Raw genomic sequence first — 11,503 nt, 5'->3', positions numbered from 1 at the left:
AAATTGTAATCTGATATATATCTATATATATATATATATAGTGAAAGATCGTTTGAATTCGTTCCACTGTGTCATGATCATAAATCATTCAACTTTATATAATCGTCTTTTTTTGTAAAAAAAAATCATCTTTTACATTTTATATACACACATCACATATGCACAGTGACTAGTATTTAGTTATTTATTTTCAATATAAATTATTTTTTTCCAATCATAATTGAAAATTTTGAAAAGTTGAAAAAATTAGGCTCGTGAAAAAAACATACGTTAGACTATATTCGACAATTTTAATTAACAAGTAGGTCTTCTATGAGAGAATCTCACTAATTACTTATTTATTTTTTTATATCTAAATCCCAATTAATGAAAAATAAGTACAAATTTGACACTATACACACCCCTTTTCAGGTAAGCTTGATAGAATTCAATGTCATTGATTACTTATTATAGAATAATTTCAATATAATGAATGATTAATGACTACCACACCGATTTTTTTTTTTAAAAATGACTTCCACATAAAATTAGAAAATTTCAAGGTAGACGACCTTCCAATTAATAAATGGAACTACATATACTCTTGCAAATAATTCAAGTATGGGAAATCATAAAGTGCAGATAACTTCTTTTATGAAATTTAATCATACATTTTTTAAAATTACGAATTTTATCATTGCATTTGTTAACATATCATTGTTAGTTACTTTTCTTTGAAACTAGCTCTAAAATCTATTGATTTTTAAATAAATATCTGCAGTTGTTCAAAATATTTAAATAATTATAGGCAATCACTTCACGATCTCATATTTTTTTTCAATATCACTACAAACATAAAATTAATCAGGTTTTTCTTAAATATCACATGAAACACCTTTTGAATTTAAATAATTTGGATTATATGTAAATATATTTGTTTATCTTTCGTTAAAATATAACATTAAACACCTTTCGATTTGAATGCTTTGGATATATTGTACATGCACACACACCGGCAATCTATGCATCTAGGTCACTTGCACATATGTATTTATCAATCTAAATTTTTTAAAAACTATTTAATTGCGATTAATTAGATACATTTTATCATAATTTTTAGAAAAATAACGAAATAATTTCAAGAATATGGTAAATATATTGGAGTTAGTATTTATAATCATGCCATAGATTTATTAAAATAGATTCTAATAATAATTTTTATTAAATATAAAAATAATAATTATTTTAATGCTATTATAAATAGGTAGCTCGTCCCAAATGTAATCCCCTCTTCATTTCTCATGTGAAACAAGTTCGTTCATAATTTAAGGCATCCTGCTAGCTGGTTTCTCCTTTCTTTCACACACACACACACACACACACAAACAAATAATCAAGAATGGAATTTTATTTGATAAATCACATGATAATTGTCACATGTAAGGTACTAGAAAAGAAATTTTTGGGGTGGGAGAGTTGGTATATGTTGTTTGATCTTCAATTGAGCTGTTGCTTAGCCCTTTAATCTCTCCACTATTTTCTCTCCAAGCTTGCCATCTATCCCCACCCTCTATTCGCCTTCTGTATCGTTTCTTTTTTTTCCAAATTTCAATTCCATCAGCTGACATCTCTTTGTAATTTTCACCCCTTTCGTTTCTTCATTGTTATTTCTCTTTCCATCATGGTAAAAGAGTGAATCTTGTGGCATTTTCTCTCATGGGATTTTCTTTGTTTTTCTTTCTGGGTTCAAGATCTTAATTTTTTTTTTTGGAGGAAAAGAATTGAGCTTTATTTGTTCCCTTTCTTATTCTTTTCTTTTTGGAGCCTTTGTTTTTACAAATTTGTTTTCTAGGAATGATCTGCATTTGAGTTCTTGTGGGACGGATCATTTGCTTCTGCTGAAGAGTTTTCTGCATCAAGGTAGTTGGCACAATTGAGATGTGACATTAATGAGCAAACTGTATCCTTGATTTTAATGACAGTTAATGTTATTATATGTGTTGTCGTATAGGCTTCATAAATTATGTTCTTTTGTGTATTTTAAATGTGAGGAATCCCAAATTAAGTTTGGAGGTTGAAACTATAAATTTTAGAAAAATAAATTAATATAGAACTTGGAATTATTTTCAGAAGACTGCTGGTTGTCCGGTGAAGGCGCATTTTAGCACCTACTTTGTGAACGTAGTTCCCCACATTTAGATCTCGGACATGATATTAGACCTGAAATTTTACTAACTCTATTCTTGCTGTTTTAATTTTTTAATTTATTTTTATTTTTATATGTTTGGTATACGTGCCACTATTTATGTTATTTATGTTTAGAACTCTGTTATAAGGCGGTTTTTGAATCTTAAACCTTTGACCTATTTGTTACATGACGGTGAGTATTGTTGATGTGACATTTGTTTAGCTAAGAAATGTATGAAAACTTTTACGGATTCTATAAAACTGATTCCCTGATAATAATAGGGAAAGGATGGAGAGAATTCAATTCAGTTGCCGTGTGTGTTTTCACATTGCTTGAGTTGTCGTCGTGCAATATCATTAATAATTGCGGAAACAAATGAAAATCTGTTTGAATGATTTGCCCACGCACCTGGAAAAAACCTGTAGCTATAGCAAGTACCGCTGCTTTGACTTTGATTATTATCTGTATTTTCTTATATATATGATTAGTTTGACTCATGTGAACAAGGTAAGTTGATGATTTAATTGTTTATGTTAAGTTTGTTTCCTCTGTTTGGGATTAATGGCTCGTGGTCCATGGATGAATGATTTGGTGATTTCTCGGGATCAATTGGTTTAATTTGGCATTGGACTTCAAAACAATGTTGTTATGTTTTTTTTTCCTGTGTTCATGGAAAACAATATTCCATTGTCATGGCTTATCTGGAATCACTTGCGCTATCTTTATCATGACACAGCAATAATTTTTTTTTAATGTCCTACTTGTGTACTTAACTTGAAATTTTATTTTTACTTTATTTTTTTTATTTTTGCAAGAACAGAAGATGAGTATGACAAGTGAAAGTGAGGAATGGATGAATTCCAAGAACAGCACTGACTCACCATCTGTTGATGATATTAGTAGCAGTGGAAATATGGGAGCGAATGGTCCACTAAAAAAAGGTCCCTGGACTTCTGCAGAAGATGCAATTTTAGTTGAATATGTTACCAAGCACGGAGAAGGGAATTGGAATGCAGTTCAGAAACACTCGGGACTTGCCCGCTGTGGAAAAAGTTGTCGCTTGAGATGGGCAAACCATCTCAGACCAGATCTTAAAAAAGGTGCATTTAGTCCAGAGGAGGAGCGTCATATCATTGAACTTCACGCTAAGATGGGAAATAAATGGGCCCGAATGGCAGCTGAGGTGTGTGTTACCCTTTCAAATCATCTTATCTATACGTAAAAACTGTTGCAGATTTCCCCTGTTGCTGTGACATGTGTCTGGGAAGGAATACTATAATGATATACCTATGGCATTAATATAAACTGTTGACTTTGATGATCAGTTTCCTTTAATCGAAAACAAGAAATCCCGAAATTTAACATCTTTAATGAGCTGATAAATGTCCTATCTCATTTTAATCTTTTAATCTCATCCATGCTACAAGGCCTTACTGGAGTTTTACAAAACGGTTTGACAGGCATTACAGGTATCTATTATTAAATATAAAAAAAACATTGTTTCAAAAGACTTGTTAAATCGGCCTGCTTTCATGTTTTTCAGTTGAAAGAAATGCAATGCAAATGTTCCGTTATATTAATATGTTCATCGTTCATATGAGACGACATTACACGAGACGGATGTGCATCTTTTTATCCAAAGTGAACGGGAGGGACAAGGTTCTCTATTAAATAGCATATCCCGGATTTTTATTAATTTTTATTGTTTTAAAGGTAGAAAACACACAGCCCATGATTTTAAGAAGGAAAACTTGCAGATACTGCAAAAATTGATAAAGTCGCTTTCACATTAATTGCAGCAGGTTACTCGTGATTTTATACTGTACAACAATTGGCATTGATCTTAGATTACAGTAAAAATCTCTTTCTTTCTTTCATTCTTTCTTTTTTCCTAGGAAAAAGCTTTCTTTTTTATGTTACTGGATAGTTCTTTATCAATTGCGGCATAGTGTTGAGGCGATCCGTAACTCGAATTGAAGTTTTCTGGTCAATGTTAGTATATAAAATACATGTGTTATTTGACTCTGTTCAAATGTATGCACTCATTCAGCTCCAGAAGCGCGTAGAAAATTTAAGCAATTTCAGTTTTTAGGCCTCTCAAAACAATGGGGTTATTGATTTAGGTTTTCATTAGTGTTTCTTAAACTAGTTTATTAAATAACTTGTCCATTTCCAGATAACAGTTATAACATTTGTTCCTTGGTAGAAAAATAATCGCTGTTTATATTCTCCTTACGATTATTGTTTGCTTGTCTGCTATTACCTTTTTTATTATCATTGTTTAGTTTCCATAACAATGTGCTCGATACATTCACCTGGCCCTCCCTAGTCCCTATCATCAGTTCTGTTCATACTCTGAGAAACTCCATTTGTACTCATTACATCATTGGCAAATAAGTTAATGTACATCTGAAGTTGTAACACTAATATTTCGGTGAGTTATGCTTTTTCTCATTTATATTATATTCTCATTATTATTTTTTCTATTTAGTTGCCTGGTCGCACAGATAATGAGATCAAGAACTATTGGAACACAAGAATCAAGAGAAGACAGCGTGCTGGCTTACCAATATATCCACCTGATATCTGTCTCCAAGCATCAAATGAGAACGAACAAAATGAAGAAATTACTGCTTTCTCGTCTGGTGATGCCCACCATCCCGATTATATGCCAATTAACCAGTTTGATTTTCCTCAAGTGGAATTTAAAACAATGGAACTAGATCAGCTTCTGTATCCTACGGCATTTCTTGATCTTCCTCCTGAAAGCCTGCTTGATGTCCCTGCTAATAGCTTTTTATCACAAGGTCCCAATTCTTCTTACCCTGAGAAATGTTTCCTTTCCACGATTTATCCATCCAAGAAATTTCGAGGATCAGAATCTTTGTTCTCTGGTTTAAATACCACTGTAGGCAACACTGCACCAGATGAAAATCATTATCAAAGTGATGGTTCAATGCAGATTTCTCAATCTTTTGTGTTCCCCTCCGTCGTTGATCATCATTCATATGATCCTAATTTGACACCTGATCATGCATCATCCTCAAGTGCACTTCCTGGCATCCATGCCATATTAAATAGCAACACCTCTTCTTCTGAGCCCACTTGGGCAATGAAGCTGGAGCTCCCTTCACTCCAAACTCATATGGGTAGTTGGGGCTCACCCTCGTCCCCATTGCCTTCCCTCGAGTCTGTTGATACTTTGATCCAAACTCTTCCAAATGAAAATTCTCACTCGTGTAATCTTTCACCTCGTGATAGCGGATTGTTGGATGCTGTACTGTATGAATCACATAGTATGAAAAACTTGAGGAACAACTCTTTCCATCAGACTTCAAATGCTTCCATTATGCCAGCTGATATGATGGACACCACATCTCGTGATATCTATGAAACAGAATGGGAAGCAATTGCAGAGCCAATCTCTCCTTTATGTCACTCCTCGTCGTCCATATTCAGTGAGTGCACCCGTATTAGTAGAAACTCATTTGATGACCTCCATTCTTCAGAGACAATGCCAGGTCTGAATATTTCTGATACTTCATTTTCTTGATATTCATTGTTCGTTAACCATGACATTGGAATTCTATTTTCTTTTTCTTTGTTTTTTCCTTATTTTATTCTGTTTCTGGTGATCATGCTAATTACTTCTTCTGTTGATCTGAATGATCTATAAAGTTAAGGACGAAACTGTGGATGACATGTTTCTGCTGAAACATCACAACATGACTGAAGTTAAAAACCAGATGGTCTTCTCCACACCAGATTTCTTGCTAGCCTCGAACTTTTTTGTTCCAAAGAAAGACCAGTCGAGCAACCATTCTTTGCTGAAAGATGCACTAGGCACACTTCTTTGTGATGATTTTAGCAAGGATTGCAAGCAAATGGATGTGCCCGATTCATGTTCATGGAATGCTATGCCCACCGTTTAGCCACTTTTTCTTACTTTTGCAGCAACTCTTGCAATACCTGCGAACACGAACACGCTTTATCTTGATTTTGCTACGAACCGCAGTTTTTCCCCCCATAAATCTGGAACTATTCCGTGATATTTGGTTATCCTGTTTAGGTCATCTGGAAACCAAGATAAGGACAAATCCTGTTCATTGGAGAGTTGCACGCAGAGTTTTGTTATTTATCGGAGTTTGGTTGAATATTATCAGTGTTTTTACATCATCTAGCTTTTGGTTGAGCTATCTATCAGTTGATTAGTCTGTGTTGGTTCTGACAATGTCTCATGGGCATTTGTCAAAAGCGTGTTTTGGAACACAGTTAATTAACAGCATGCATTTAAATGAACCAGAAACTTGGAAGAACAAATACCACTTGCTTTCGAGCACAAACACACCAGACTCGTATATTCTCAAACTCGATCCATCTCTTCAAATGCAATAGTATATGCTGGTTTTGTCATGCAAATGCTCGGTCCTCTTTCGGAAAAATAGCTTTACATTTTATCCAAAAACATTTTTCCACGAAGACGTGACCTAATGTATATGGTATTTCAATTACAGGAAAATTGCTTATCAGAAAAAGCCGAGTGCAAAATCAGGGTCCACAGGTGAATAGTACATAAGAGGAAAATCAGCTACATTGATGATACATTTCATTAAAAATGTCGTCCTTCGTACAAAAGTAATACATGTATGGATAATATCCGGAGCAAGAATGTTGATGGGACGACATACATGGGTTGATGATTTATCCACAGCACAACCGAAGCTGTCCTGAAAAATACAATTGCAGTCTAATAGCAACGATTATCTAGAATCAGTTCCTGAATGAGCTAAAGTACAGAATCTCTAAATATTACAGCAAATACAATAAATATATGGAAATTTCAGTTTACCGGTATTGTAATGAAAGTTCAGGACTGTTGTTACATCATCCTTTCGGGTACAACTTTTCACAAAATAATAACGTTCATTTACTGAACAAGAAGTATCCATTACCTTAATCCAAAGCTAACTCCGCTGTCTTACCCTCCTTCCACTGGTATCGCCTCCGTCTGATAGCTGAGCCCAAACACTTCGAGACTTGCCACCACCACCACCACAATCCTCGTCACAGCCAGCTACAGTCTTCAAAAGTTCGGATTGTAGAGCTGAGAAATTTTCTCTCAGGTTTTCAAAGCCATCCGAACGCATAACAGCTGAAATGGTACGATAAAGGACATGAACAACCGAGGGATTTATCAGGATTTTTTTTTGTTTTTGAATTTTTTTTATGAATATTGCACCATTTTCATTTAACCTTAAATTTCAAAACAATTAGTACATAGCTCCAAACCACATAAGTAATCTCATCAAATTGAACCATTTAATTTGGAATATGTAGTAAATTTTAACTGCAATGGAATTAGTTTAGTTACACGGCTGATGGTCCCACCTGACATTTATGAGTGATCTTCGTTATTGTTAAAAATTCAAGGTAGTCTACGTAATTTCATTAAATGGCAGGGGAAGTCAGGATCTAACAATGAGTAAGCATAAGAGCAATCATGATGAGAATGGAAATTATCATGACGAAAACAGAGAAATTATGCAGACATAGAAGAACTCATAACCATAAACTAACCGATATTGGCTTATAAACAAAAATGGCCTTTATCCTTTACCTGCCAGGTTCTCAGCTGCAAAACTAAGGCATACTCTTTTCAATTCCGAAGCATGGTAACGATCTGCCAAAGCAAGTATCTGTGCCACAGAATTCACAGATATATCCTTGCAGAGATGAGATTCGCACATCCGTCTAAGTCTTCCTAAACCATAACGATCAGCTGCTGCCAGCAACTTTGCAGTTAATGTGTCAGTGATCAAGGGAGAAGAACAGGAGCTAGATGCTATGAGCTCATCTTCCACCAAAGCGTCTCGGTATATAAAGTGCAGAATAGCCTAAAAATATCAAGTAACTTTAGTAATCTATTAAGAGTAGCAGAAACAAAGTTCATCGACAATCCTAAAAAGATCTCCTCCAGATGTGCAACTAACGGTAAAAAAAAAAAAAAGTAGAGTAAGAGGTAAGGAAACAGGACTAGGAACAGATATAAAATATTATAATAGGAAACAGGACTAGGAACAGATATTAAATATTATAATTCCTTACCTTAAAAACTTCAGGTTCCGTATCTGAAACAGTAATTTCTTGGTCGTCACTATCCAATCCTTCAAAAAGTTCAGATCGGAGTGTGGGGGAACGAGCAGCAAGTACCAACTTGTGGGCATGAAATTTCTCCCCAGCCACATTAAAAACAATGTCAGAACCTTCCCTATTCTCCATAAGCATTCCAAAATGTGACCCAATATCTGAATCAGGGACACAAATCGAATTTAAACTAGAAGAATCCATGGCAGAAACCACAACTCCGACAGTACAGTTGATCTTCAAGCAATCATCTTTAAGATAATCTGAACTTTCAAGCAAAGCTCTTCTGAAAAACCTTTTGTATCCCCTGTATTCAGTAAATTAATCACCACATATGAGAACTTTAAAATGGCTGAGGTGATGGAAATCTTGTTATCTTAAGAATCAAATATATTATTTTTAAGTTTAAGAAACATGCAAAAAATTCCAAACAAGGTTTCAGAAAGTGTGGTCTCATCATTTTCTTCAAGAGAAAGCAATCCTTATTGCGACACCCATTCCACAATAATATTTTTCAACCAAGTAGGGAATTTATAGACTAGTATCACTATCACCCAAACTTTTCAATTTACAGGACTCACTCACAAAACTTAACCATCTTGGCATCCATAAAGTCATTAGTATGGATTACAAAATATAACAAGTCGCAAGAATTGACACCCAAAGTAGGAGCCAGGAGGTCAAAAGCCTCATTCTTAAAAAAAAGTTAATCTCCAACTATTTTTAAAAGAGCTTTGAGTTCCAGAAACTGATCTGACCTGGATAAAATGCCAGATTCTATAATGACACATATTACAGACACCAAAGTGACAACGATTCCAAAAGTTGCACAGGGAATGTTTTGCTTTACATTCAGTCATTCACATACATTCTTTTTGCACTGATGAAAATGGTGGAAGATGGAAGTAATTTCCATATGGTCACTAGCAGAAAACACGGTCCAAAACTAAATTGTGTTTATTGTCTACCTTCGTTTCAGGATCAAGAAGTATTTGATGAAACTAAATATTATTCACCAAACATCCTATATACATGCTGTCACAAAAAATTGCAACAGGAGTTGGGAAAAGAAGGTATCATTTTTTATTTAAACTAGGCAATCATCCTTGGTAGCCCAAGAAAAAGGACAGGGTACATAGATAGAAACTGCGCCGAGCATTTCAGAAATCACATGTTCCACAAACTTCATCAAAAGTGAACCATCAATTTAATCCTAAAATCAGAAACTATAATTCCACATGGCCATGAATTCCTAAAGTGATTATTCCAAATTTTAGTGTAATAAAATTATAAAATCAACCACTGCATTCAGCTGAGGCGCATTGAAGAATAGATTGACTACTTGTTCGGTTGTTCCCCTAGGGTATTTGTTTAATAAATGTTATGATATCTACCAATTTTTTAAGAATACATTTTTCTTCACACAATACTGAAGAGCATTCATATGGTTTCATAAGAGTTAAGGAATCATTAAAAAATTGATCCAAATTCAATGGTTACTCCGATACTTCAAATAGGGCGAGAAGCCGACAACTAGCACAGTGTACAACACAAAAGTTAAACTCTATAGCGGATTAGAAAATGAATACAATAATTTTCTCATCTTGAATTCCAAGCATGCCACAATCCTTCCCCGATCCCAGTCGTCAAGATAGAAGATGGTCATCAAGAGACCAGATGAAGCCAATCTAAAACACAATTCCTTTAGCAAATATCCCAATAAATTTATGTTTCTATAGTTCAAAATACAAAAAAACAGGAGAAAAACAAAGACTAACATCAAGAACCAAACGAACATCCAATGACACGGCAGCTTGCCAACCCACGGTACATCAACAAGACAGCAACTCAATTAACGAGGAAGAATAAAAAATAAAAAAAGAGCTACGACACAAAGGACTTTACCACATGCTGCCACGGTACTTGAGAGTATATGGACCACTTTCTAGCGACCTATCAAAATGGCTGTGCACCTTGTGCTTCCCTTTGCCGCTCTGGTCAACCAAAGTGAGCTCGAACAGCGCCCGCACATCCACACCATCGCTAGCTAAAGCAATGAAAACAGAGACATATGTAGAATTATCCTCCACGTTTTTACCATCGGGGTAAAAGTAAATTGCCCACTTATAGCCTCCAACGGTAAAATCGTCGCTGGCAATGTGTTTCCCGACGCCCAAGCCTTTGGCGAGGGAGTACCCCTGGATCACGAACCTATGAGAACCATTAATCGTCTCTGTTACGAAGCGAGAGCTCGTGGGCGAAATCAGAGAGTTCTGATTCGGGATTTTTTCTGGCGCGCCTGACATCAATGGATCCGTCTGCAATTTTCAGGGGTAAAGTGGGTCAGATATGTGCGGTGGATGATTTTCAAAAGGATTGATTTGGTGTGGATTAGGGTTTTGTATAAGAATTTGGGGAATTTCTGATCATCGGCTTGGGGAGAAAGGAGACCAATTAAAATTGTGCTCGCGCACCCGTACAACTTTAAAAAATGGCAACTTTATTTTTGTTTAATTTAATTTAATTAAATAATTTATATATATGTTTTTTAGTAAAAACATAAAATATTTAACATATGCACAATCTAAGAAAGTATTTGCAATCATTAAAAAAAGTGATTGTTATGATTTGTTTTAAAAAAACACTTTTGTGTGTTTATTAAACTCAAATTATATGTTAGCTTATACTTAATTTAATTGAAATCCAAAAGCTAGTCATATGTTGATTATGATTCTCCAAAAGTGATTCTATTAATTTGGTCAATGTTAAAATCATTCTAATCACTTATTGCCCACAGAGGCATAGGCGAGTTGGTAAGGCCTGAGGTGACGTGAGAAGAAATTTCCCAGCGTTGCGGGTTCGATCCTCGTGTGAAGCATATTCTCTGCTGAAATATTGTGGGGTATGCTCTGGGAGTTGGCCATGTTGCTCCCTCCCTCAGGTCACTGCCGCTCGTGCATATTGATGAGTGCATTTTGTATGAATTATTTCGTGCTATTTTTATGTCTATTTTGTATGCATTCATATTATTTTTATGTGTTTTTATGTGTTTTAGTGCATGGGTGTGTATTTCACTCTCCGGGTTAATTTTGTAGAAAAATGGATTTATGAAGAATGAATTACGAAGCCGCCTTGGTCAAAAATTCAATTTTAATTTTAGAAATATCCAAATCCGATCTCCACCGTTCAAAA

At 34.9% G+C, this 11,503-nt stretch overlaps 2 protein-coding genes across 6 annotated transcripts; one reads left to right on the top strand and one right to left on the bottom strand.

Moving 5' to 3' along the window:
* Window positions 1-1,297: 1,297 nt before the first annotated feature.
* Window positions 1,298-6,426, top strand: LOC140886240 (transcription factor MYB33-like). 4 transcript variants are annotated; one of them, XM_073294643.1, is made up of 5 exons: window positions 1,298-1,663; window positions 1,832-1,899; window positions 2,988-3,350; window positions 4,659-5,688; window positions 5,846-6,425. In XM_073294643.1, the coding sequence occupies exons 3-5, from the start codon at window positions 2,991-2,993 to the stop codon at window positions 6,097-6,099; spliced, it is 1,644 nt and encodes a 547-aa protein (XP_073150744.1). In that variant the 5' UTR covers window positions 1,298-1,663; window positions 1,832-1,899; window positions 2,988-2,990; the 3' UTR covers window positions 6,100-6,425. The 4 variants fall into 4 exon arrangements, with proteins under 4 accessions (XP_073150744.1, XP_073149943.1, XP_073149190.1 ...); XM_073295385.1 differs by having other exon boundaries at window positions 1,303-1,423; XM_073293842.1 differs by having other exon boundaries at window positions 1,298-1,899; window positions 2,983-3,350; window positions 5,846-6,426.
* Window positions 6,427-6,740: 314 nt separating this feature from the next.
* On the bottom strand, window positions 6,741-10,770 carry LOC140888256 (BTB/POZ and MATH domain-containing protein 4). 2 transcript variants are annotated; one of them, XM_073296161.1, is made up of 5 exons: window positions 10,217-10,770; window positions 8,273-8,618; window positions 7,785-8,061; window positions 7,120-7,319; window positions 6,741-6,894 (listed from the first exon to the last, which is right to left on the bottom strand). In XM_073296161.1, exons 1-4 carry the CDS (start codon window positions 10,615-10,617, stop codon window positions 7,132-7,134), a joined length of 1,212 nt encoding a protein of 403 aa, XP_073152262.1. In that variant the 5' UTR covers window positions 10,618-10,770; the 3' UTR covers window positions 6,741-6,894; window positions 7,120-7,131. The 2 variants fall into 2 exon arrangements, with proteins under 2 accessions (XP_073152262.1, XP_073152722.1); XM_073296621.1 differs by having other exon boundaries at window positions 6,741-6,889.
* Between the last annotated feature and the right edge of the window lie 733 nt (window positions 10,771-11,503).

The sequence above is a fragment of the Henckelia pumila genome, chromosome 1 (assembly GCF_033568475.1).
Source record: "Henckelia pumila isolate YLH828 chromosome 1, ASM3356847v2, whole genome shotgun sequence".
NCBI lineage: Eukaryota > Viridiplantae > Streptophyta > Magnoliopsida > Lamiales > Gesneriaceae > Henckelia > Henckelia pumila.
The sequence above is the reverse complement of the archived record's forward strand: the minus strand, read 5'-3'. Positions and strand labels throughout refer to the sequence as shown.

Bases quoted from the DNA above. Each gene is read 5' to 3' on its own strand.
- LOC140886240 (XM_073293842.1), top strand. From the start codon at position 2,991: ATGAGTATGACAAGTGAAAGTGAGGAATGGATGAATTCCAAGAACAGC. The intron at 3,351-4,658 runs GTGTGTGTTACC...TTTTCTATTTAG, and splicing joins GGGCCCGAATGGCAGCTGAG to TTGCCTGGTCGCACAGATAA. The intron at 5,689-5,845 runs GTCTGAATATTT...TGATCTATAAAG, and splicing joins TTCTTCAGAGACAATGCCAG to TTAAGGACGAAACTGTGGAT.
- LOC140888256 (XM_073296161.1), bottom strand. From the start codon at position 10,617: ATGTCAGGCGCGCCAGAAAAAATCCCGAATCAGAACTCTCTGATTTCG. The intron at 8,619-10,216 runs GTAAAGTCCTTT...TACTGAATACAG, and splicing joins AAGTACCGTGGCAGCATGTG to GGGATACAAAAGGTTTTTCA. The intron at 7,320-7,784 runs GTAAAGGATAAA...GTACCATTTCAG, and splicing joins TGCAGCTGAGAACCTGGCAG to CTGTTATGCGTTCGGATGGC.